The 21899-nt window shown below is 46.2% G+C and overlaps 1 protein-coding gene across 8 annotated transcripts; it reads right to left on the bottom strand.

Moving 5' to 3' along the window:
* Positions 1-174: 174 nt before the first annotated feature.
* On the bottom strand, positions 175-21681 carry Slc22a14 (solute carrier family 22 member 14). Of its 8 annotated transcripts, none has more exons than XM_076918056.1 (12): positions 21460-21681; positions 15054-15143; positions 11738-12250; positions 10632-10735; positions 10277-10431; positions 9211-9379; positions 4799-4919; positions 4477-4574; positions 4020-4234; positions 2593-2701; positions 1195-1377; positions 175-580 (listed from the first exon to the last, which is right to left on the bottom strand). In XM_076918056.1, the coding sequence occupies exons 3-12, from the start codon at positions 12248-12250 to the stop codon at positions 364-366; spliced, it is 1884 nt and encodes a 627-aa protein (XP_076774171.1). In that variant the 5' UTR covers positions 15054-15143; positions 21460-21681; the 3' UTR covers positions 175-363. The 8 variants fall into 8 exon arrangements, with proteins under 8 accessions (XP_076774171.1, XP_076774168.1, XP_076774173.1 ...); XM_076918053.1 differs by having other exon boundaries at positions 1183-1377; positions 21460-21659; XM_076918058.1 differs by having other exon boundaries at positions 177-580; positions 21651-21673.
* Positions 21682-21899: the final 218 nt, after the last annotated feature.

Consider the following 21899-nt stretch of genomic DNA (forward strand, 5'->3'; position numbering starts at 1 on the left):
ACCTCAGAGATATCACCCACCCCACACCCACTCCAATCAGAAAGTTAGTTGTTGTCCCTGAGAATTTAGCCAAAGATCCCAAAAAGCCTCAGTTGCCTACCTGACTACCACCCCATACCTGTCTAGGCAACAACCTCCGGGTTGTCATGACACAGCCAACCTTGACCCAGCCATCTCAAGACCAACATGATATTTTATTGGAGTGAATCACAAGTCAGAACCCCCTTTAGAAGGGACTATTTTCGGATCCCGAGGGCTGGCCTTGGAGGAGGTCAGACTCTTCCCACATGCCAGATTGAGTCTAAAACTTGAGGCTGTGAGTCCATGGCCCCATACCCATACTAGACTCCAATCCAAAATGCTCTAGGGAGGCTGGTCCTTAGGGAGCTGGACTGGTAATTGCCTGTTGGGTAACTCCAAGGCCATGTTGAAGAGGCTGTCTGCTTTTGACTTGAAAGTCATGGCATTGAACATGGTGTTTTTTGTCACTTCTGAATCAGTTGCAACATCAGACATCGACTTCTCAGCCATCATTACTGTAGAAACATCCTTGCTTCTATCCTTGGGCTCGATAGAGTCTCTGTGGATGGTGAGAAAAATCATGAGATGTCTTCAATCACAGTGTCTTCTGAATGAGATGGGGCTTTCTCACGCACCTAGGTCCCCAGTCAAGCTTGGTCATGGTCCAGGAGGAAAGCTATCTTCAGGCTCAGGCTGGCTACATTTCCCAGCCCCAGCTCCTCTTTCTATAACTTTGGAGTGGGCCTCACCATCTTTATCACCAAGTACCTGTCACATGCTGGACCTTTCACAATGTGGGTTTAATCTTCTCAAAAACCCTTTGGGAGAATTTAATGTCACCTCAGTCTCTTCATCTCCAAACACAATGCCCCAGTCCAAATAGGCATTACAGGGCAGGGAAAAGAGAGGGTCTATGGGCAAGGAAAGCTGGAGAGAGAGAGAGAGAGAGAGAGAGAGAGAGAGAGAGAGAGAGAGAGAGAGAGAGAGAGAGAGCTGGCAGAACCTGAACTAGACCCAGGCAAAGTGCCACAACCAGAAGATCTGGGGGGACTGCTCTGAACAGGAGAACCCTCATGTCACCAGTCCTCTTGTCATGAGGGTGGACAGTATCTAACACACTCTATTCTCAGAGCTTGAGACAAGGAGTTCCTGCACATCCACCTTGAACAGTACCCTATGCTGTCACGGAGAGGCCGGTTTCCTGTTTCTGGCACCAGGGAGGAGAAGCACAAGGCCAAGACACAACAAAGACAACAGAAGAAGATGGGCAGCTGCGTTTTGGTCTGCTTGAAGATGACCAGAGATGAGATGGCTCCAGCTGTCCAAGCTATCGACACCATTCCCAGACCTGTAGACCTGAAAATGAGGTTGACAACTGACTCAGAAGACTTCTTAGCCTCAGAGTCTGGGAGCAGTGGAGAGGAGGGGCAGCTTTAAACAACACACTCTACTCTTTATCCTGTTCCAGTGTGTGACCTTGGAGAACCTAGTTCTCCAACCTAGTTGACTTGAAGAGAACTACTAATCACGTATGTATTGTAACAGCATATGCTCGAAATGATGCAGCCCAGGGGTCAGAAAGACAGAGCCACTGTCACCAGGAGCTCTGTAGGGGAAGAGACAGAACTCAGGGCAACCCACATACATTCCAGGCATCTGGTGCAAGCTGGTTGGTTTTGTCAACTCAATACAGCTAAAGTCATTTGGGAAGAGAGAACTCCAATTGAAAAGATGCCCCCATCAGATTGGCCTGTGGGCACATTTTAGGGCATTTCTTTGATTGATGATTGGTATGGGAGGACCTAGTTCACTGAACAGCACATGGGAAGGTGCTTCAGGGAAGTATGAGAAAGCAAACTGAAAAATTCACGAGGAACAAGCCAGTAAGCAGCATTCCACCATGGCTTTTGATTTTGTTCCTGCCTCCCCCTCTGGGGTTATTATTCTTTGTCAACCTGACAAGATCTAGAATCACCTGGAAGACTGACCTGTGAGCACCATCAGTCAGGCTAAAGGAGACGGCAAGACTGTGGTACCACTGTTGGCGGTACCATTCCCTTGGCTGGGATCCTGGACTGTGCAAGTGGGGAGAGCAAGTGATGCTTACTTACATCACTGCTTCCTGACTGTGGTGTAATGTGATCGGCTGCTTCAAACTCCTTCTGCCTTGACTGACCCACCATAATTATCTGTTCCTTTCATTGTAAGACAGAATACACTTCTTGCTTCCTTAAGTTGCTTTTGTCATGGTATTTTATCACAGTGATGGAAAGACGAAACTAAGACATCTCTTAGCCCAAACTCCAGCTTTGCTACTTGCTATGTATGACCTTGGACCATGGGTGTTTCATGTCTTTGGCTTTGTTAACTGCAAGATCATCATCAGTGGTAGCATCTGTTTTGTTTTGTCTTGTCTTGTTTTGTTTTGTTTTTGTGTGAGAGCTGGGTGAAGCAATCCATGCAAACCATGTTTAACACAGTGATCATTTCCTGATGTTCAATCTTGTCTGCTACATCAACTTTGTCACTGTCCCATCCCCCTATGCCACCTCAACCCACCAGGCTCCGTACCTGAGGACAGTGGGGAGGAGCTCGGCAGTGTAGATAAAGAATATAGAGACAGTGCCAGCCATACTGAACTCTGCAAGCACGAGCATCAGGATTATTGTCGACTTCAGTTCTAAATGAAGACAGCACAGCCCTAAGTCCTGGGCCACCCTACCTTTAGGGTCCTACAGCCTTCTCTCAGCCCCTTGCCACAGGCAGCTGAATGGCCCACCCCTACACTTGGTCACCTAGCCCGCAGACTCAGACATTCAGCCAGAGGAGAGTTTACCTGCCTAGTCCCAACCAGTTCTGAAGTTACTACACTAGGAGAGTTGGACAGGCCTTGGGGCAGACCTTGGGGGAGACCTTAGGGCAGACTTTGGGGCAAGCCTCCAAGCAGACCTTAGGGCAGGCCTTGGGGCAGACCAAACAAGTTTTTTAAGATAGGGTTTCTCATTGAACCTGGAACTTGCTGACTCGGTGAGACTGACTAGGTAGCAAACTTCAGAGAGTCTCCTTTCTCTTTCTCTCTGAGACTCAGATTATAGCATGTGCTATCCTGCTGAGATTTTTACATGAGTGCAGGATATCCAAAATCAGGCTTTTCATGTTTATGCAGCAAGCACTTCACCAACTAAGCTATGTCCCCCAACCTCAGGCCTTTTCTCTTCAGAATCCTCTTCCTAGTTTCTTGCCTACATCTGTAAACATGCCACCTTAATTCAGTGCTCTGCTTAACAATCACAATAATGTCAATCATGAGAAACACCAAGCTGTAGAAGCCTAGAAACCAATATCTGCTAGCACCTGGGAGAATGCTGAGAGGTGCTTCAGGAGAAAGAAGGGGACTCTCCTCAGGACAGACATGCACAGCCGCCTCCCCTACTGGGCACTGACCACAGAGAGGACACCATGCTCTGTGCCCTACAGATGACCGGTTTGTTACCCAGAGATCTTTGAAACGTTGGAAACAACGCTGAGTACCAGGATCCAGGCAGTGACCCCCTGGGAAAGGCCTCTGAGCAAGACAACTACCATGACTACCATGGATCCAGGTCACCACCAGACCATTTTCAATGAGGAGATTATCCTAGATGACATAGGTAACAGTAGGTACTTGCCAATCAAAGGCTCCAGATGAAAGACAAGGCCTACAGGAGTGGCTAAAAGAACATTATCACCACCGTCTACTCTCATTAACCTACTAGGTCTGCTTCTGGTGTGGACTGGAATGAGGTCACAGAGGATGCCTCCCTCCTACTCAGCGTTAACTCTCTTTTAATAGCATGAGCTCCTCTCCTGGGTCTTGGGGGCTAGGGCTTCCTCAAGCGGGGCAGAGGATACATGCAAGAAGCCAATCCTTCCTGCTTAACTGGCTGGCCAAGACAAGAGACACTACGAGAACTGTGAAGAAGCGAGAGGTATGGGGCTACCTTCCTCTCATGCTGTACCTTCGGGGAGGAAAAGGAGAAACAAGCACATGAAGGTGACTAGGAAGAGAGTCAGGTTTAAGGTCCACTTCCTCCCAAAATACTCCAGGAGAATGATACAACACAGCCGTGCCGGCACCGCCGCAATGCTCGGGACCACTTGTACGAAGTAGATGTCCAGCCCAAAGTCATTCATCTTGAGGCTCAGTGTAAAACTGATGTAACTGACAGTAAACCTGGGGGAAAAGCATAAGAGAACAAGGGAGAGAGAAAGGAGGATGGAGAGAAGGAAGGATGGAGAGAGACAGGAGAAAGGAAGGGGGAGGAGGTGGAAGAAGGGGAGGGAGGGTTGAGTATCAGGAATAAGGACGGGGAATGGGGAGAGGCAAAGAAACCACACAGAGACTGGAAGACAAGATCTGGCTCTGACCAACCTCCCTACCACTCCCAGAGTTTCCCAGCAGTCCCAGGCACTCACCACACACAGCCCATGGCCAAGACCACCTTGAAGAGGTGATGATTGGTATAGAAGTCCAGGATGGAGGCCTTTGTCACTTTCATTCCTGGAATCTGTAGCTATAGGGCAGTAAGACCAGCCAGAGGCGGAGGAGACCCCCAGCTTGCTCCCTGCCCACATGACAGGACAAGGCCTGCCGCCCACCCCCCCCACCCCCCGCCCAAGCACAGCTTAGTCTGTCCTCATTCTGAAGTAGTGGACTAAGGTCCCACTGCTTCAGATGATGGAAGAGGTTTCCATGGTTTCCAGCCCTGGCCTCATTCCTGGCCTGAAAGCCTCTTACCTCATTCAGTAGATTTAAAGGGATGGTCTTCTTGTTCACCTCGGCTGCATAGCACAGCACCTTCTTGGCCTCTTCTATCTTTCCTCTCACCATCAGCCACCGTGGGGACTCTCGGAGAAGCCTGTATGACCCCACCTTTCTCTTACCTCAGAGTTCTAGGATGCCCCAAAGACCAGTGGCTCTCCAGCTGAGATGCCACCTGTATCAACATGTGAGCAAGGAACCTTGAAGGCCACCACCAACCTCAAGATGCCTTCTTCTCCTACATGGTAGCCAGCCCTTCTTCCCTAACCTTCCCACCAGCCCCCAGTACTGCTCAGAGGCAGTGCTCAGGCGCTCGAGCCCTGTGCCCCGGGGTCTCTTTAACTACCCCAATCGCCTCTAAGTTCATCTTTGCTAGCTCGAAGGCATGCCTGAGAGTTATCCTTCATGCCCACTCTCTGAGGACTACAGTGGCACCGTTTCCTTCAGGCTTGACATGACCGTCGTCACCAGGAAGCAGAATGGCTGTGGTGACTAGAGCAAGGATTCCCTGGCCCATCGTTGTAGCAACAAAGGACAAGGTAGAGCAGTTAACTCTGCAGGTGATGGTGCAGCTGTTACATGGCCCAGTAGCCGCCCCCTCTACCCAACCCACTGCTATATAGGAGTGGGATCTGAGAATTGTTGGAGTACACAGGGGATTAAAAACAACCTAAAGGATGGGGTACTTGGTGCAGCAACCACCTGTGTGCACAGAAAGAACATCAGTGAGCTTGTGTATTTGCTGGATGAAACTTGATAAATCTTTCTGTGGTCTGCTGGCCTTTCCATTATTGGGGGTGAATAATAGTGTCTTTTACATCTCTCTAGAAAAAGTATATAATAACTGGTGCTTGTGCAACAGGGATTTGACAAAGATGAGAGCTGGGCATGGTGGGATATACCTGTCAACCCAGCATTTGGGAAGATTGTCACAAATTTGAGGTCAGTCTGGATTCCAAAAGAGTAGAAGGCCAGCCAAGACTACAAACCAAGACTCATTTAAAAAAAAAGATATATTATGTGAGAAAAGTCACATTTTTAATAAAAGAAGAAACAAAGACAGTAGAGGACCACAGAGATGGCTCAGTGATTAAAAGCACATAGTGCTTTTACAGAGGACTCAGGTTCAGTTCCCAGCACCCACATCAGGTGGCTTACAATCACCTGTAACTCCAGCTCCGGAGGATCTGACATCATCTGTCTTCCGCAGATACCTGTACACATGTGCACACACCCACACACTGATACACACCTACATACTATATACATATACATACATACACACACACCACACACATACCACACACCACACACACACATATGTGTGTAAATATATATATGTATAAAATATATATACATATATATTTATATCATATAATACACACACATATAATATATTTACACATAAATATATAAATATGTATATATAATATATATGTAAAATATATATATTGTAAATATATATATATTTACAAAAGACAGCAAAGAAGACTCAGGCTAAAACATGGCTGGAAGAAATCCTGTGATGGCCATCTTCCTTGATGACAACTCATTCCTTCCTTGACGAGTGCGCTCTGCCAAATGTGCACGATGCCTCCCAAATAGTTAATGGTCTGGAAAGCTGCAAACCGTGAAGGCAGCTCACAGGCAAGAGAGCTGTCAGCACACTGAGGCAGTGGCATGCCTAAAGGGACCTCGCTTATAACAAATGGAGAAGTGACCAAGGGGAGATGTGTGTGTGTCCTCTGTAGCAGACTGTGATTTGGCAGGTAAGTTAAACAAGAGGGAGACAGATGAAAATGCTGGCTTGCACTTTGCTCTTGCTTTTTTTTTTTTTTTTTTTTTTTTTTTTTTTTTTTTTTTTTTTTTTTATGTCTTGAGATAGTATAAGGGACAGATTATATTGTTACTGAAAAGCCCCTACTGGGATTCAAAACCTTGAAACTCAAGGGAAGGATTGGACAGCGAGGAGGGAGAGCACGAGGTAGAAGTGACCGAAGTTAGCTTGTAAGACAGCTCCAACCTTAAGTACATAGAGGTGGACCACTGCTCTGTTCATGGAGCTCTCCGAAGCCTCATAAACCATACAGGCTATTCCCACTGTGATATGCATACCCAGAGAGGATAGTTAATGCCCAACCCTGAAACCACCACATGTTCTGCTTGCAGGAAACAAATCAAGCTAGGTCTGAGCTGTAAGGTTCTCCTTACTGGTGAGTGATCACAGTTTTTGAAGGTGTCATACAGGCCGCTATGAGAGAATTATCATCACCTACAGTCTTGCTCACTTCTGGGCCCTACTTATCAGCATGGCCACTGGTATAACAGTGGCACAGTGGTTACAGTTGCCACCAACTACCTCCAGCTTGGACTTGGTGCTCACTCCACAGGATGGAACCCATGTTTGGTATAGTAATCAGACAAAAACTTATTTATAGCTTGGGAATTTGTAAGACCCAGTGGGGAAGTTAGACTACTGTTTCATTAAGCCAATACGACATGCCTGTCAATTTGTCCTGCAGGGACTTGTGACTCTACTGCTGCTGGATGGCACAGTTGAAGGAAAAATTCTTTCCACATTAGGTGGTGGTTACTGCAGATGCTCATAAGCAATCAAACTGCTGAGAAGGTGTCTGTTTGCTACAGTCTGTACCGCTGCTGTGGCATATGTGGGCCAATTCTTGGGTCTAATTGAAGGAAAATATACATATAACAGCCCTCTGTGCTCCAGTGAGTTCTGCGCTCTGTAGATGGCATCGACTCTAAGAATGCACAACAGCCAGGAAAAAGACCAAAAGCTTAGTGAGGGATTCTGGGAAAGGAACCAGAGGCTGAAAGGTGAGAAACTGGGGACTTGTCACCACACACCTTCTGGTCTTATTTAATTTTTAATGATATGCCCCTATTACATTAGTAACACTTGTGTAGAGGTTTTAAGTGAGAGTATGTATGTACATGCTCATGTGTGTACAGATATACATATCCACAGGTTATATGTGTGGCAGTGTGTGTGTGCATGCGTGTGCAAGCATGTAGAAGTGAGAGGTCAACCTCGGGTGTTCCTCAGAAACCAGCCAGCTTACTTTTTGAAATAAGGTCTCTCAATGGGACCTGAGACTAACCAATTATACTAGCTTGGCTGATCAGCAAGCTCCCAGGATCTTCCTGTCTCTGTCTCCCCATTGCTGGGATGAAAAGCTCGCAGTGGATGCTAGGCACCAAAATTAGGTCCTCACATTTGCATGGCAGGCAATTCACCCACTGGATCTGTCTTCACAACCCTATGTTAATAACATTTAAAAAAAAAAATCCCTTAAAGTCAAGTTGTCCTAGATACACGACAGAGACATGCCACCCACACTCACTGGCATCTAGAGGACTGTCAAGGCTGGTCCCTAGCTTCTGGAGCATTGGAAAGGTCTGAAGCCACTAACCTGCCCCGTGTTGTAGCCCACCACTTATAGTTAGTCTATGTATGGTACAGGCGTTACAATCGACCAGGGGCTGCTCTGAAGCCAGGCAGGCTGGGATATAAATCCCAGGTCCCAGCCTCTTACCCGTGTTTCTTATGCACGTCATCTCTTCCTTCTGGAGCCTCCTCGGCTTCCTGATGCCCATCAGAGTCGTAAAAACAAAATGTGAGCCTGTCGAGGTACTGAGTTCACTCTTTTCCTCATGCCCCCCTCTCAGCCCTGACTGTCTGTCTCTCCTCGGACACAACCAGCATATGACTGTCCCTTCCTGCCTGTTCCTCCGAGCTTAGCTACGTGAGTTGAGCCTCCACAGTTCCTACCTCTGGCATTCCTGTCTATGGTTCCCTACATTTAAGAGCAGCAGATCGCTTGAACAGGCCTCAGCTGATCACAAAAGGCCCTTTCTCTTTTCCCCCAAAGGGTCATTTCCTAAGGCACTCCATTGACTCAGCTTCAGATCATGGGTCATGGTTCTGGTCCTCCTGTAGTGACGTCATCTCAACAAGGTGACCAAGGCCATCCTAAAATTTTCTGTCATATCTCAGCCCTGACCTTTGCCTGTCTTTGGATCTTTGTTATCATGCTGTTCTGCCCACCTCTCTTCACATTCTTCTCTTTCACATTCTTCTCTGAGGGCCTCTGGCTCTCTGTCTCTGTTTCTGTCTCTCTCTCTCTCTGTCTCTCTCTGTCTCTCTCTCTCTGTCTCTCTCTCTGTCTCTCTCTCTCTGTTTCTGTCTCTCTCTGTCTCTCTCTGTCTCTCTCTCTGTCTCTCTCTGTCTCTGTCTCTCTGTCTCTGTCTCTCTCTCTCTCTCTCTCTCTCACACACACACACACACAAACACACACTCTTCCATGGCCCCCTCCATGTCCACCTATAAGACCCACCCCATGGATGCCTTGAAACGGACTGCTCACCAGATACTGCAGATAAGGGGGAATATAGGCATGCTGCCCAGCAGGAACAACAGTCTCCAGTGGACAACTTTGTACGCGAACCCTGTGAGGAATATGACCCCTATGGTGAAGAAGCAGTGCTGGAGGATGACAGCTTGGGCGCGGTGTTCACCCACCAGCCACTCCATGACTGTGCAGAGAACATGAGGACAAAACTGTGTCAGGTCACAGTCCCCAGGCGGGCCTTCCACACAGCCCACTGACATGCCTCCCCTACCCTCGACAGTTCAAGGTAGACAAAGTTTCTTCTGCCTGTTCCAGATCTTTAGACACCTCTCGGAGCTAGATTGTCCCTGTGCCCTGCAGTACATATCCTATGCCTTGATGCACCTCCTCAGCTCCCACACAACCTTCATTTTTTTTTTTCTACCCTCAGCCACTTCCTCTAAAGCTTCTGCCTAAGCGGTGCCTCTCATAGGAGAGGCCTGTGTAGGGCATCTCGCACAGTATGACATGTGCTAAGACAAGGCACCTCTTGTCTTGGAGTGTACTAATGCTTTGATCTCCATGACCTAGGGTTCCATGAAAGGTCAGTTCCCTTTGGCTGTGCTCTGGCAGGTTCTCATGAGAAGAGATGCCAGGAAACCCCAAGAAAATGAGGAGCTACAGCCATTTGGTCCTGGGCCTAGGAATATATGCGCTGGAGGTGTTAGCGTCACATAGACCTGAACAGAAACCCCAGCTCTTCCTTGCTCTGCGGCCCCAAACAAGTTGGCTAAACTTTCTGAGGCTCAGGATGAAATGAGCAAAGATCATCTAGGGTTCAAGGTGCAGAGTCCACAAGGAGCACGGAGGGGTCACGCAGGTCACAGGAGACTACTGTGGAAGATGGGGGTTGGGAGCACTCCCTTCTGAATCCCTCACACCTTCAGGCACCCAGCAGAGGTACTCCTCCCCCACTGAGCTTTGTGGGCTGTTGCCTCCCCTTAGGCTCCTGTTAACCTGTCCCTCCCAGGTAGTCTGCCCCCTGTTCCCACTTGAACTGTATCAGTTCCCAACCCACGGTGCCCCCTTGAGACCCAGTCACCTAAAGAAACACTGCAGATGGCATAGCCCACGGAGGACTGGGCCACAAAAAATCGGAAGAACAGATACTGATAAAAGCTGTTCACAAAGGCTGTCCCAAAGCCGAAGATGAGGAACCCCAGCAGTGACAACAGGATGATTGGATAGCGGCCCAACCTGCGGGGGTGAGGAGAAGATGCCACCAAGCCATGCCACCCTGGTCAGCCGTGGCTATGTGGCTGTGCACCAGGGCCAGCCTCTGTGTTACCCCAGGGCTTTGGAGAATCCCTTTATTTTCCTCCCCCAGCCTGAGACTCTGAATGCCTGAGGAGGAGGCAGAGTGTCCCAGGGATCAGAGGGAACTCGGGGAGACTCACTTGTCACTTAAGAACCCGAAGAGAAGAGACCCTGTCAGGATGCCTGACATGAACACAGTCTGCCCAGTTTCCTTGTATAGTTCGTTGCCACACACCAGGTCAAACTGCAAGTTAGACAAGGGTACTCACTGATCATGGCCTCCACACAGACCTAGCCTTTAGGGAACGGAGACTGAGCTTGGCCCAGAGGGGAAATCTTAGGCCAGTGGTTCTCAACCTTCCTAATGCTGTGACCCTTTATCACAGTTCGTCATGTGGTGGTGACCCCCAACTATAATACTATTTGACAGCTACTTTATAACTGTAACCTTGCTATTATGAATTTTAACGTAAATATCTGATATATAAGATAGCTGATATGTGACCCTTGTGAAAGGATCATGACCCACAGGTTGAGAACCTCTGCCTTAGGCAGTTGGCACCCAGGGAAAGGTAATTTTAGGCCTCATCTTGCTACCCCAGGACCCTGTCCAACACCTGGTAGACCCTGTAACAAAACAAGGAGAGAGGAAGTAGAGGGGTGGTGCAGACAGGAGACTGGCTAAGCACTTACTACACACTGTTCCTGGTATCCCTGCCTCCCACAGAGAGATCTGTACTGAAAAGGGCCTAGGCCTCACCTCAGGGTATGAAGCCCTGTGACAATGCCCAGTATAAGCTCTCTTTTCCATATTTAGCTTCTATGCATTCTGCTTGGTTGCCTCCTGACCTATCTCCTGTGCCCGTGCCTCTGCTACCTCAATCCAAGGACTGCCAGATGCTGGACAGAATACAGATGAACAGAACAAAGCCTCCCCCCACCCCCACCCCACACAGCCACTTGTGCCTCCATCCCTAGGGCCCTCAACTTAAGGGTCTTCCCTTGACCAGAAGCCAAGAGCTACAGCAATTCTCTGTCCTGAGAAAAATTCTCCCGGCAGGTGGCAAGCCTGTTTCTAAGCCAAAATGCATTCTAGCTTCCTGGCTAAGAAAATCAGGGCTCAGGGCTGGGGAACAAGGACCCTAATTTCTTCCCCTCTGCAGAGTGTGCTCAGACCAAGCACCAGCTTTCTGTGCCACATTTCCTCGGGTAGCTACAGTCAAGACAATGCAAAACAAAAGCATACCTCGTTGATCAGAGAGCGCGTGTGAGCAAAAGGATAGATCCACCCGAATTTGCATGTTTCTGTATAATTGAGGCCAAAATGGATGATGGAGTCTAGATCCCATGGCACCGGTATGTACATGAGACATGTCAGGAAGCTACCATTGGGTGCTCGGGGCAGGGTCAGGTTCAGCTGCTCATCCTCGGTGAGATTGGGGCCCACTTCCAGGATCCAGCTGGTGTTACAGTAGGGCTTCTGAGCTGTGAGCAAGAAGTGATGAGAGAACATGAAGAAGGTTGACAGGATGCTGGGGATGAAGGTGAGGGCCACCAGCCTCCACTGGAATGGGCCAAACTCCCCAATGGCACCCAGAACGCTGGCAAACTTGTCATCCCTCTTGGCATCTATGGCCTTCAATCTACGTAACAACATCTCCAAGGACCAGTTATCGGAGGGAAGGGAAATCTCATGCCGGTGTGTGTCCCTGGAATTCTGGGATCTGAACGCTGTCTTGGAGTTCTGATCTTCCTTCATCTGTTCAAAGAAAGGATGGAGGTCAGTGTTTCCCTTTGTCAGGTCTCAGTATGGAAGCCAGTGGACAGAAAAGACCCTCTGCCTCAGGTCAGTGTGGACTTTATGGTCCCTCCCTTTCCTTCCAAAGTCTCTTAGTTTGCGTAATCCATTCCTCCTGGCTCAACCCCCCTATTTTTAGTGCCATGGACGCTTTGGATATTTTAGAGACTGTTTTTCTCATGAACATCAGGAGCTCTCTGACAGCTTCCTCACAACAAACTGTTCACACATCTGAGGCATCACTGGAATTTCAAAGAGGGCTCAAAGGACCCCCTCCTTCAAGTAAGTAAACAAATAGTGATGTAAAATAAACACCTGAATCGGGAATGGCAAAGGCCCAGGGCCAAAGGCAGAGGCTTGGAGCCTTAGCCCTAAAGCTTAGATGCCAGAGCTGGAGGGTAAAACACTGAAGAAGACAGGTGGTGACCTGGACCCAAAGCGGGGCAGCAGGAGAGAGCAGGAGGGCTGTAAGCAGTATCTAGGATATACCTTGGCAGCAGTAAAGAGCAGACACAGCCTAATACTGCCTTGTGAGCCAAAAACCCCTCAACAGCCCTAAAAAGACCATGGGTTGGATACTCTCTGGCTACCCTTTCTGTAGAAACTTTCTGCCTGAGAGATTCTCAAAGCCCAATGGCAAACTGAGATTGTAGTCTGAGAAGGCAGGCACAACGAGACAGCCAGGAAAACCACAAATATGGACAGTGAACTCATCATAAAAAGGGGTAAAAGGTTGTTTGAAATAAAAGTATGAAGAAGAAAGTTAAACAGATTCAGTATGGAGAGTTAGTGAGCTGGGATGTGTAGCTGAGAGCTGGACAGGTGGAAAGACTTGGTAGGTGGAAGGTTAGCCCAGGTCTAAACAGAAACTTGGAAGAGAAATGGAGGAGAAAAAATAATAATGTATGTACTGGTATACAGAAGCAACATATTTTCTTAAACTCCAAAAACACAAATCAAGCATCCAAGAAACCCAAAACTTCTCTCGAGCACAGCATGAGGAACCTGTGGCTAGACACACTGCAATTAAGCCTTGGGACCCAGGGGAAGAAAGGGTGCTAGCTAGAGAGGCAGATGTACCGCCTCCAAGTCTCCACAGAGACCAGGGAAGAGGAAGTTGACAGCCACCCTGGAGTGGTCTGTGAAGAAGCAGAGTGGAGTAGAGAGAGTCACAGCCAGCTTCGAGCCAAGAGAACATCTAGGTGAGATGCCTCCACTGAAGGAACTTACGAAAGAGCACAACGGGAACATAGACCGTTTTACGTAATAATGGGACTGTCAAAAGATGGGAGTTGAGAGGAAGACGATGATGGGGGTGGAGACACGGCTCAATATTCTGGAGTTCAGATCCCAGCACCCATATCAGTGGCTCACAACCATCTGGAATTCTAAGTCCAGGGGATTCAATGACCTGGCCTCTGAGGGTACTGTGTATGTGCGTACATGCACACGTGTGTGCATGTGTGGGAAAAGACATATTTTTCAAAGCTCTCTGTGCTTGAGAAAGGATACAGGACAAGGGATGAAAGCTTTGAGGCTGCTCCTGTGTAATACAGATTTACTATTCACATCAGTAGGTGGGAAACTATAAACCAGAGAAAAATAATTTTAATTCAGAAAAAGTCAAGGGAAAAAGAAACAAAGTGGATTGAGTAACCAAGACTGGAAAGATGCATCAAAAATACATTGTTACAAGTTAGAAAGTTGCACTGTTTCTGGGGACTGTGGCTCCTTCAAGAGTTGGGCCCAGCTGGTGCAATGATGTCAGCGGGCTCGCATACTGGAAGGTTGTAGCCTGGTTCCTAGTTCTAGCTGTTCTCTGCTGATGGTTGGTTCATGGCTCTGTGATCTATGGGTGACGAGTGTTTCTGCTGCCATGAATTCTGTTATATGACTTTCCCACCACAGGGGACTAGGAGGTCTCCAACCTTGAGACAAAATAAACCTTTCTTCCTTCAAGGTGTTTCTGTCAGTTACTTGGTCACAGTGACCCAGGTGACCTGCCTGTCTGTCTATCTATCTATCTATCTATCTATCTATCTATCTATCTATCTATCTACTATACATCATATACTAATATCTATTTACCATCTATCAATCATCTATCAATTTACCTATCATCTATCTATAAGTTATCTGTCTACCTATCATCTTTAGTTTATATCTCATCTGTCTCTATTCTATCTATATATGCACAATAGAATATCATTTAGACATTAAAGACCAATACTTTGTCACTTGCAGAAACATGGATAGAAGAGATGGACATTCCACTGAGTGAAATAAGTCAGATGCACACAGACAAATATCTCGTGCTCTCATGTGTGCATAGAAGACAACGCTGATCTCAAAGAAATAATTAAGCAGGGGCTACCAGCGACTTGGAGGGGCAGGGGCAGGGGTGTGAGGGTAATAATAGAGATAGCGGTGCAGTTGAATAGAAAAATAGTATGGTCTAGTGTGCCATCGTACATCAGAATAACTATCGTGGACAACAATTAAATATTTCAAAATAGCCAATAGCATTGTGAATGTTCCCAGTGCTAAGACATGATGTATGTCTGAGCTAGCAGATATGTTACTGGCCGACCTGATCTTACCTGTTGCATATGTGTATTAAAGTGCTATACTGTATTCTATAAATACGTATAGTTAGTGTGTATTAGTTCGAATTTTAATAAGATAAGTACAAAATAAAAAGAAATACCAAATCCATGTTATACCTTAAGGATTGTGGGCATTCCCCAGCCTGCTTGGAGCGTACCTTGTTTATATCTTCTGGGCTGGCGTAGAACTCACCCTGGTCCTCTCCTCTTCTCGAAAGTGTCTTGAAGTGGATGACAATTTGGTCACCCTGTAAGAAGACACACTTAAGATACAAGGACAAAAGAAAGCTGGTACAGTTAACTTATTAGCAAACAAAGATAAATGTCAGAACAATGGTTCAGCAGTCAAGAGGACTGGTTGCTTTTGCAAAGGTCTCAGCTTTGATTTCTGACATCCACATGGTAGCTTGCAACCGTATGTAACTCCAGTCCCAGGAGCTCTGATGCCTCTGTGGGCCCCGCACACATGGGACGTAGATATACATGCAGGCAAAACACTCGTTTACATAATACGCACATCTTTTTTAAAATGTCAAAATTTGACATCACTGGGAATAGAGAGGTTTACTATCTGAAGACAAAAGTTTCAGAATACAAAAACTGGACATTTTTAAAATGCTTGAGCCTTAGCCAGGTGGTGTGGTGGTACACACCTTTAATCCCAGCACTCAGGAGTCAGAGGCAGGCAGCTAGCTCTCTGAGTTCAAGGCCAGCCTGGTCTACTGAGTGGGTTCCAGGGCAGCCAGATGGACACAGAGAAACCCTAACTCCAAAACCAAACAAACATAAATCTCTGAGCCTACTTAAAGCCTTCAAATACTTTAATCACTAAGGAGCAGATAGAAACAGTAACAGCTCCAATGTATGATGAAATGTATCTCTTCAGACTGATTTCTAATGGTGTAGGCCTGTGTCTGTGAGTGGTACATTATGTGAGTGCAGGTGCTCTCAGAGGCCACAGCAGGTGTGGGATGCCCTGGAGATGGACTGTGAGCTTCTAAGTGTGGAGCCAGAGACAGAACTTGGATCCTCCACCTGCAGCATACACTCTTAGCCACAGCTACTGCTGCAGGCCCTAATACAACGCCTCTAAGGCGTAAAATATACATACATTTAGCAATCATATGGACTAACACTACTCAGAAGCTTTGTCTCGCCACCTGTGCTGGTAGATGCCTGTCACCCCAAAACTTGGAAGTGGGAGGATTACAAGTCTAAGATTAGCCTTGGCTATATAACAAGCCCACGTCTACGGCTTGACTATATAACCTCAGATTCTACCTAAAAAAAAAAAAAAAAAAAAAAAAAGGGTGTGTGGAGGGCAACACTGGAAAGCTCCCATGGTTTAGAGAGCTCGCTTACCCAATCACACACAATTACAAGCACTGAAGTTGAGAGCCTGGCACCCACAGACCAGGCCAGGCCAACATGCTTGCACCCCAAATACAAGAGGAATGGGGACAAGAAGATTGCTGAGATTTGCTGGTTTCCAGTCTAGCTAAAGAAAAAACGAGAGTCCCAAATGCAGAGAGATACTGACTCAAAACAAAAACTGATGGGTAATACTGAGGAGTACTGTCTGACATCTTCTGACCTTCACATTGCACATATCTGAACACACACGCGTGTGCACACACACACACAGACACACACACAAATAACTCATTTTTTTTCTTTTTGAGACAAGGTCCCTCTGTATAGCCCTACCCATCCTGGAACTCACTATGTAGACCAGGCTGACCTAGAACTCACAGTTCTGCCTGCTTTTGCCTCCTAAGAGCTGGGATTGAAGGCAGGCGCCACCATATCTGGCCCCTGAAGAGTCCTTTATCTATTGTACTTATAAAATTCTGCAACTAGAGAATATATGTTTTTCTCAAACCTGCTTAGAGGATTCAGTGAAATTTAATGATGTACCAAACAATAAGTTAAGCCTCAGAGAATTTCAAGATATAAGCATATAGATTCTTTTTTAAGATTATTGTGTTTAGGCCCTGGGAGAGATGGCTCAACATGTAACAGTGTGTAGCGCTCGTAGAGGACCCAAGGTTAGTACCATACCAGACAGCTCACAATCAAGTTAGTACCCATACCAGACAACTCACAACTGCCAATAGCTCCCATTCCAAGGGGTCTGATGCCCTATTCCACCTCTATAGGACCCACATATATGTCTACATACACATAAATAAAAATTAGTACTGTTATATTTAGTGTACAAATGACAGGACTCATTATGACATTTTCATACATATGCATATACTACACATACATATACATCATATACATATACTACATGTATATCATATACATAGAATATACATATATGCTACATATATCTACATATAATATACCCCTACACACATAATATACTTAGCTTAGTCTTCCTTACCCTCTATCCTTTGTTTCATCTTCCTTTGCCCCCCTCCCAGAGACCTGTCCTCTTCCTAAATAGTCCTTTTTATTTACTTTCAATTTACACACACACACACACACACACACTCCACACTCAAGAAAACACATACAATATATACTTTCTGTACTGGCTGGTTTTGTGTCAACTTGACACAAGCTTTAGTTATCACAGAGAAAGGAGCTTCTGTTGAGGAAATGCCCCCATGAGACCCAGCTGTAAGGCATTTTCTCAATTAGTGATCAAGGGGGGAGGGCCCCTTGGGGGTAGTGCCATCTCTGAGCTGGTAGCCCTGGGTTCTATAAGAAAGCAAGCTGAGCAAGCCAGGGAAAGCAAGCCAGTAAGTAACATCCCTCCACGGCCTCTGCATCAGCTCCTGCTTCCTGACCTGCTTGAGTTCCTGTCCTGACTTCCTGTGGTGATGAACAGCAACGTGGAAGTGTAAGCTGAATAAACCCTTTCCTCCCCAACTTGCTTCTTGGTCATGAAGTTTGGGCAGGAATAGAAACCTTGACTAAGACACTTTCTAATACAGTGCAAATAAATTAGGGACATTTTAATAGGACTTAAAAGCTGACTGCATATTCATACATTTATAACAGTTATGTTCACTTGCCACATTCTACCCCAGGCTCCCTTTGTTCCTCAGTGATTTTTAGGGTTTGTCTGGTTTACTCTCTGCTGCACAACTCTCTGGGCTTCAGCAAACACTGAGGGTAACTACCATTCCAAAGTATAAAAGTCCCCTTGCCTAAGGACCCGCTCCACGTCTGACAATCCTCTCTCTTCATGAGCCCCTATGAGCCACTTGGCAACTTGCTATAGGGACTTTACATTGCCCAGAACATAGACTGAGACCACACAGCATTCTGCCCTTCTTTCAGTTTCAGTAATGTTCATTTTTCATATCCATCATGCTTGCCGCTTAATAGCACTTTTTTTTTTCGAGACAGGGTTTCTCTGTGTAGCCCTGGCTGTCCTGGAACTCACTCTGTAGACCAGGCTGGCCTCGAACTCAGAAATCCACCTGCCTCTGCCTCCCAAGTGCTGGGAGTAAAGGCGTGGGCCACCACCGCCCGGCTTTAATAGCACTTTTAAAATTAAAATATAATCACATCATTTTCCCTATCTCTTTCCTCCCTCCAACACTCCCCATGTGCCCTGCCTTGCTCTCTCATATTCATGGCCTCTATTTCTTTAGTTGTTACACACACACACACACACACACACAGAGAGAGAGAGAGAGACAGAGACAGAGACAGAGACACAGAGAGAGAGACACAGACACACAGACACACACTCACTTACTCACACCTAAATATATTAATACAACCTACACAGTCAATATAGCATCACTTGCATGTGTATGTGTATGGTTTCAGGGATGAGCATTTGGTATCAGATAACCAATGTGGGGGTTCTTCCTTTGGGAAGACGTGTATTTCTCTCCATCTCAGCATGCCCTAGGTACCCATAGTTCTTTGTCAGCCTCATGAGATTTCTCTTAGCATATCTATAGGTGTCCTACAGAAAACCACAACTGACCAAACCGCAGAGGAACCAGTGACTGTCATGCTCAGCCCCAACTGATACATGAACATCACAACTCTTATACCAGAGGCTCCACTGTAGCAGAAGGAAGATTGTAAAATGTAGAGAAACAAAGTTTGCTGTGAGATTTTTTATCTCCTAGAAATGTCCAAGAAGCTGCAACCATGTAACCTCATCAACATGGCGGCCTAATAGTACTTTTTAAAAAGTCACTCAAAAGTACTTTATTGCCTGCATGTGCCACAGCCCGTCTATCCATTTACCTACTGAAGGAAAGTCTAGGTGTTTTGTTTGGCAACTGTGAAGCAGGCCACTATAAACATTTCAATACAAATTCTTGTGTGGGGCTGGAGAGATGGCTCAGCAGTTAAGAGCACCAACTGAGAATTCCAGAGGTCCTGAGTTCAATTCCCAGCAACCACGTGGTAGCTCACAACCACCTGTAATGGGGTCTGATGCCCTCTTCTGGTGTGTCTGAAGACAGCAATGGTGGTGAACTCGTATACATTAAATTAATTAATTAATTAAAAAATAAGTTCTTGTGTGGACTTAAGTTTTTAAAACAGTTGTGCAAACCTCGGGGAGCATGGATACTGGGGCTGATGGGTAATGCGGCAAGAGCACGATTAGCTTTGTAAAAGGCTGCCAACTGTCTTCCATATGATTCTGTATCTCCACCAGTGATGGATGAGAATTCTGTCTGTCCTGTGACCTCTCCTGGAACTGCTATCATCAGAACACTTTATTTCAGCCATTCTGGATATGGGTGGAGCAGTGGTGCAACCACATCCTTTTATCTGCTATCTTCCTCCTGCAAAGATTGCTCTTCTTGTGCCTAAGTTTCTATCCATCCATCCATCCATCCATCCATCCATCCATCTACCTACCCCTCCACTCACTTATCTACCTTTCTCTACGTCTTTTTTTTTTTTTTTAATCTCAGAGTCTTCTACATGTTGAATAAGTGTCTCAATGACTGGGCTATGATTACCAGACACTTCTATTTTTAAAGATTCATTTTTATCCATCGCGTGTGTGTGTGTGTGTGTGTGTGTGTGTGTGTGTGTGTATTGATATATGCACATAAGTGCTGGTTCCCATGGAGTCCAGAAGGAGTCAGTCAGACCGACCCCTAGAATTACACGTGACTGTGAGTCATCTAACACAGGTACCGGGAACTAAACTGGGCTCTGCTGCAAGAGAACCTGCTTCTAACCACTGAGCCACTGCCACAGCTATGTCTGCCTATTTCAAGACCTGTAGTTTAAAGTTCAGTCCCTTGGATCAGAGGCCTTTGCAAACATTCCTTGTCTCTACCTTTTACCCTAATGGGGGTCTTTGCAGAGCAGATAGTCTGAGTTTTAAACAAGCTTCAACATACCTATTCTTTTTTTTCTTTCTAAAGTTTTGCTTTTGATGTTATAGCTAAAAGTCTCATTGCCAAACCTAGGCCACTAAGGTTTCCTGCTGTTTTTCTTCTAGAAGTTTTACTGTGTTATTTCACATGTAAGTCTACGGTCATATTTGAGTTAGTTTTTGTAAAAGGTGGGTGTATCTAGATTATTATTTTCCCTATAGATAGCCAAGTACTATACAGCACATTCATAAGTGACTTTTGCTCCTTTGTTCAATTGGCTTTATCTGTGCGAACCTGGAGCTGAACTCTGCTCTGTTTCTCAGATCTGTGCTGTCAACATGGTGCTCGTTTTATTGCAAGTCTTGATAGCTTGAAGCAAATGTGTGCAAAAGTGCACACACACACATTCTATCTACTTCCTCATGGTTATGGTGGCCACTTGGTCATGTCATCCAAACATAAACTTCAGAGCACACTTGTTATAGCCACAAAACAATTTGCTAAGCTTTGATTGAGACTGTATCAAACACTTAGGTCAGTAGAAAAGGATTAACATTGTAACTATGGCAACGAGTCTTCTAGACCCCGAATGGGAAGTGAAGGTACATAGAAACATCAATATATTTTTAAGGAAAAAAACTTATTAGCATCTCACATACCAAAGAAATCATAAAAAATTAAAATATTTATGAGTAATAGCCATAAAGTATCAAATGTATGGGTGTTTTAAAAGTTGTAATTTATGGAGAACATATAGCTTTATCTGCTTTGAGTAGAAAAATATAGGCTGAATATTGATCAACTAAGTTTCATTATAAAAAGTGAAAGAAAAATTAACAAATAAATTCAAGGAAGGTACGGAAGATGATAAAAAATACGGCCAAAGTAAAAGAAGGAAGTTGGGCCTAGCACTGTAGGACTGTAATTCCATCTACTTGTAAGGCTGAGGCAGGAGGATCACAAGTTCAAGGCCTGTCTAGGTACAAGATGATTTCAAGGCCAGCCTGGTTAATTTAGCACTACTCAAAAACCCATCGGGACTAACAGTCAGCAAGGCCCCTGTGTACCCCCAGGCCATCTGTAAGGCCTCAAGCATCTCTCCCTGCACTGAATACCCATGGGGACTGGCAGTTAGCATGGGCCCTGACCACACTGCCCTCCACTGATCTCAAAGGTCCTGCCAGAGGAGTCAGCACTCCACCTGCACACAGGAAATGACCAGGCACCACACCTGAGAACTCACAATTCCCGTGAGGACAGCCTGCTCTTTTCATAGGGTTCCCACAGCTGAACAGGCCCAGGCACATTCCTGTCCACATTCGTATGGAGAGTGTGGCCCCACAGTCACAAGGCGTCATCATAATTATCACCTTCTACATGCACCCCCAGTCCCTCCTCCCTGGAGACCAGACCACAAGTCAAAGCCAGGCCCACCTGACTGTTGTCCAGACCCAACCATATCCTTGGAAGCAGAACCCCAGGGTTCCATTGGTAGCTGGGGAGATGGTGTCACAATGGGATGGAGAAGGTGAGCTGGGAATGCTGGGGCCATATTCTACTCCAAGAACACAAGTGGCTGCTGGGAATGCTGAGAGCCATAGTGTCCTCCAGGCACACAAGTGGCCAGTCTTGGGGCGAGGATTGATTAAGGCAAGTATGCAAACTGCTATGTGAAGTACCCTG

The sequence above is a fragment of the Arvicanthis niloticus genome, chromosome 21 (genome assembly GCF_011762505.2).
Source record: "Arvicanthis niloticus isolate mArvNil1 chromosome 21, mArvNil1.pat.X, whole genome shotgun sequence".
Classification (NCBI taxonomy): Eukaryota; Metazoa; Chordata; class Mammalia; order Rodentia; family Muridae; genus Arvicanthis; species Arvicanthis niloticus.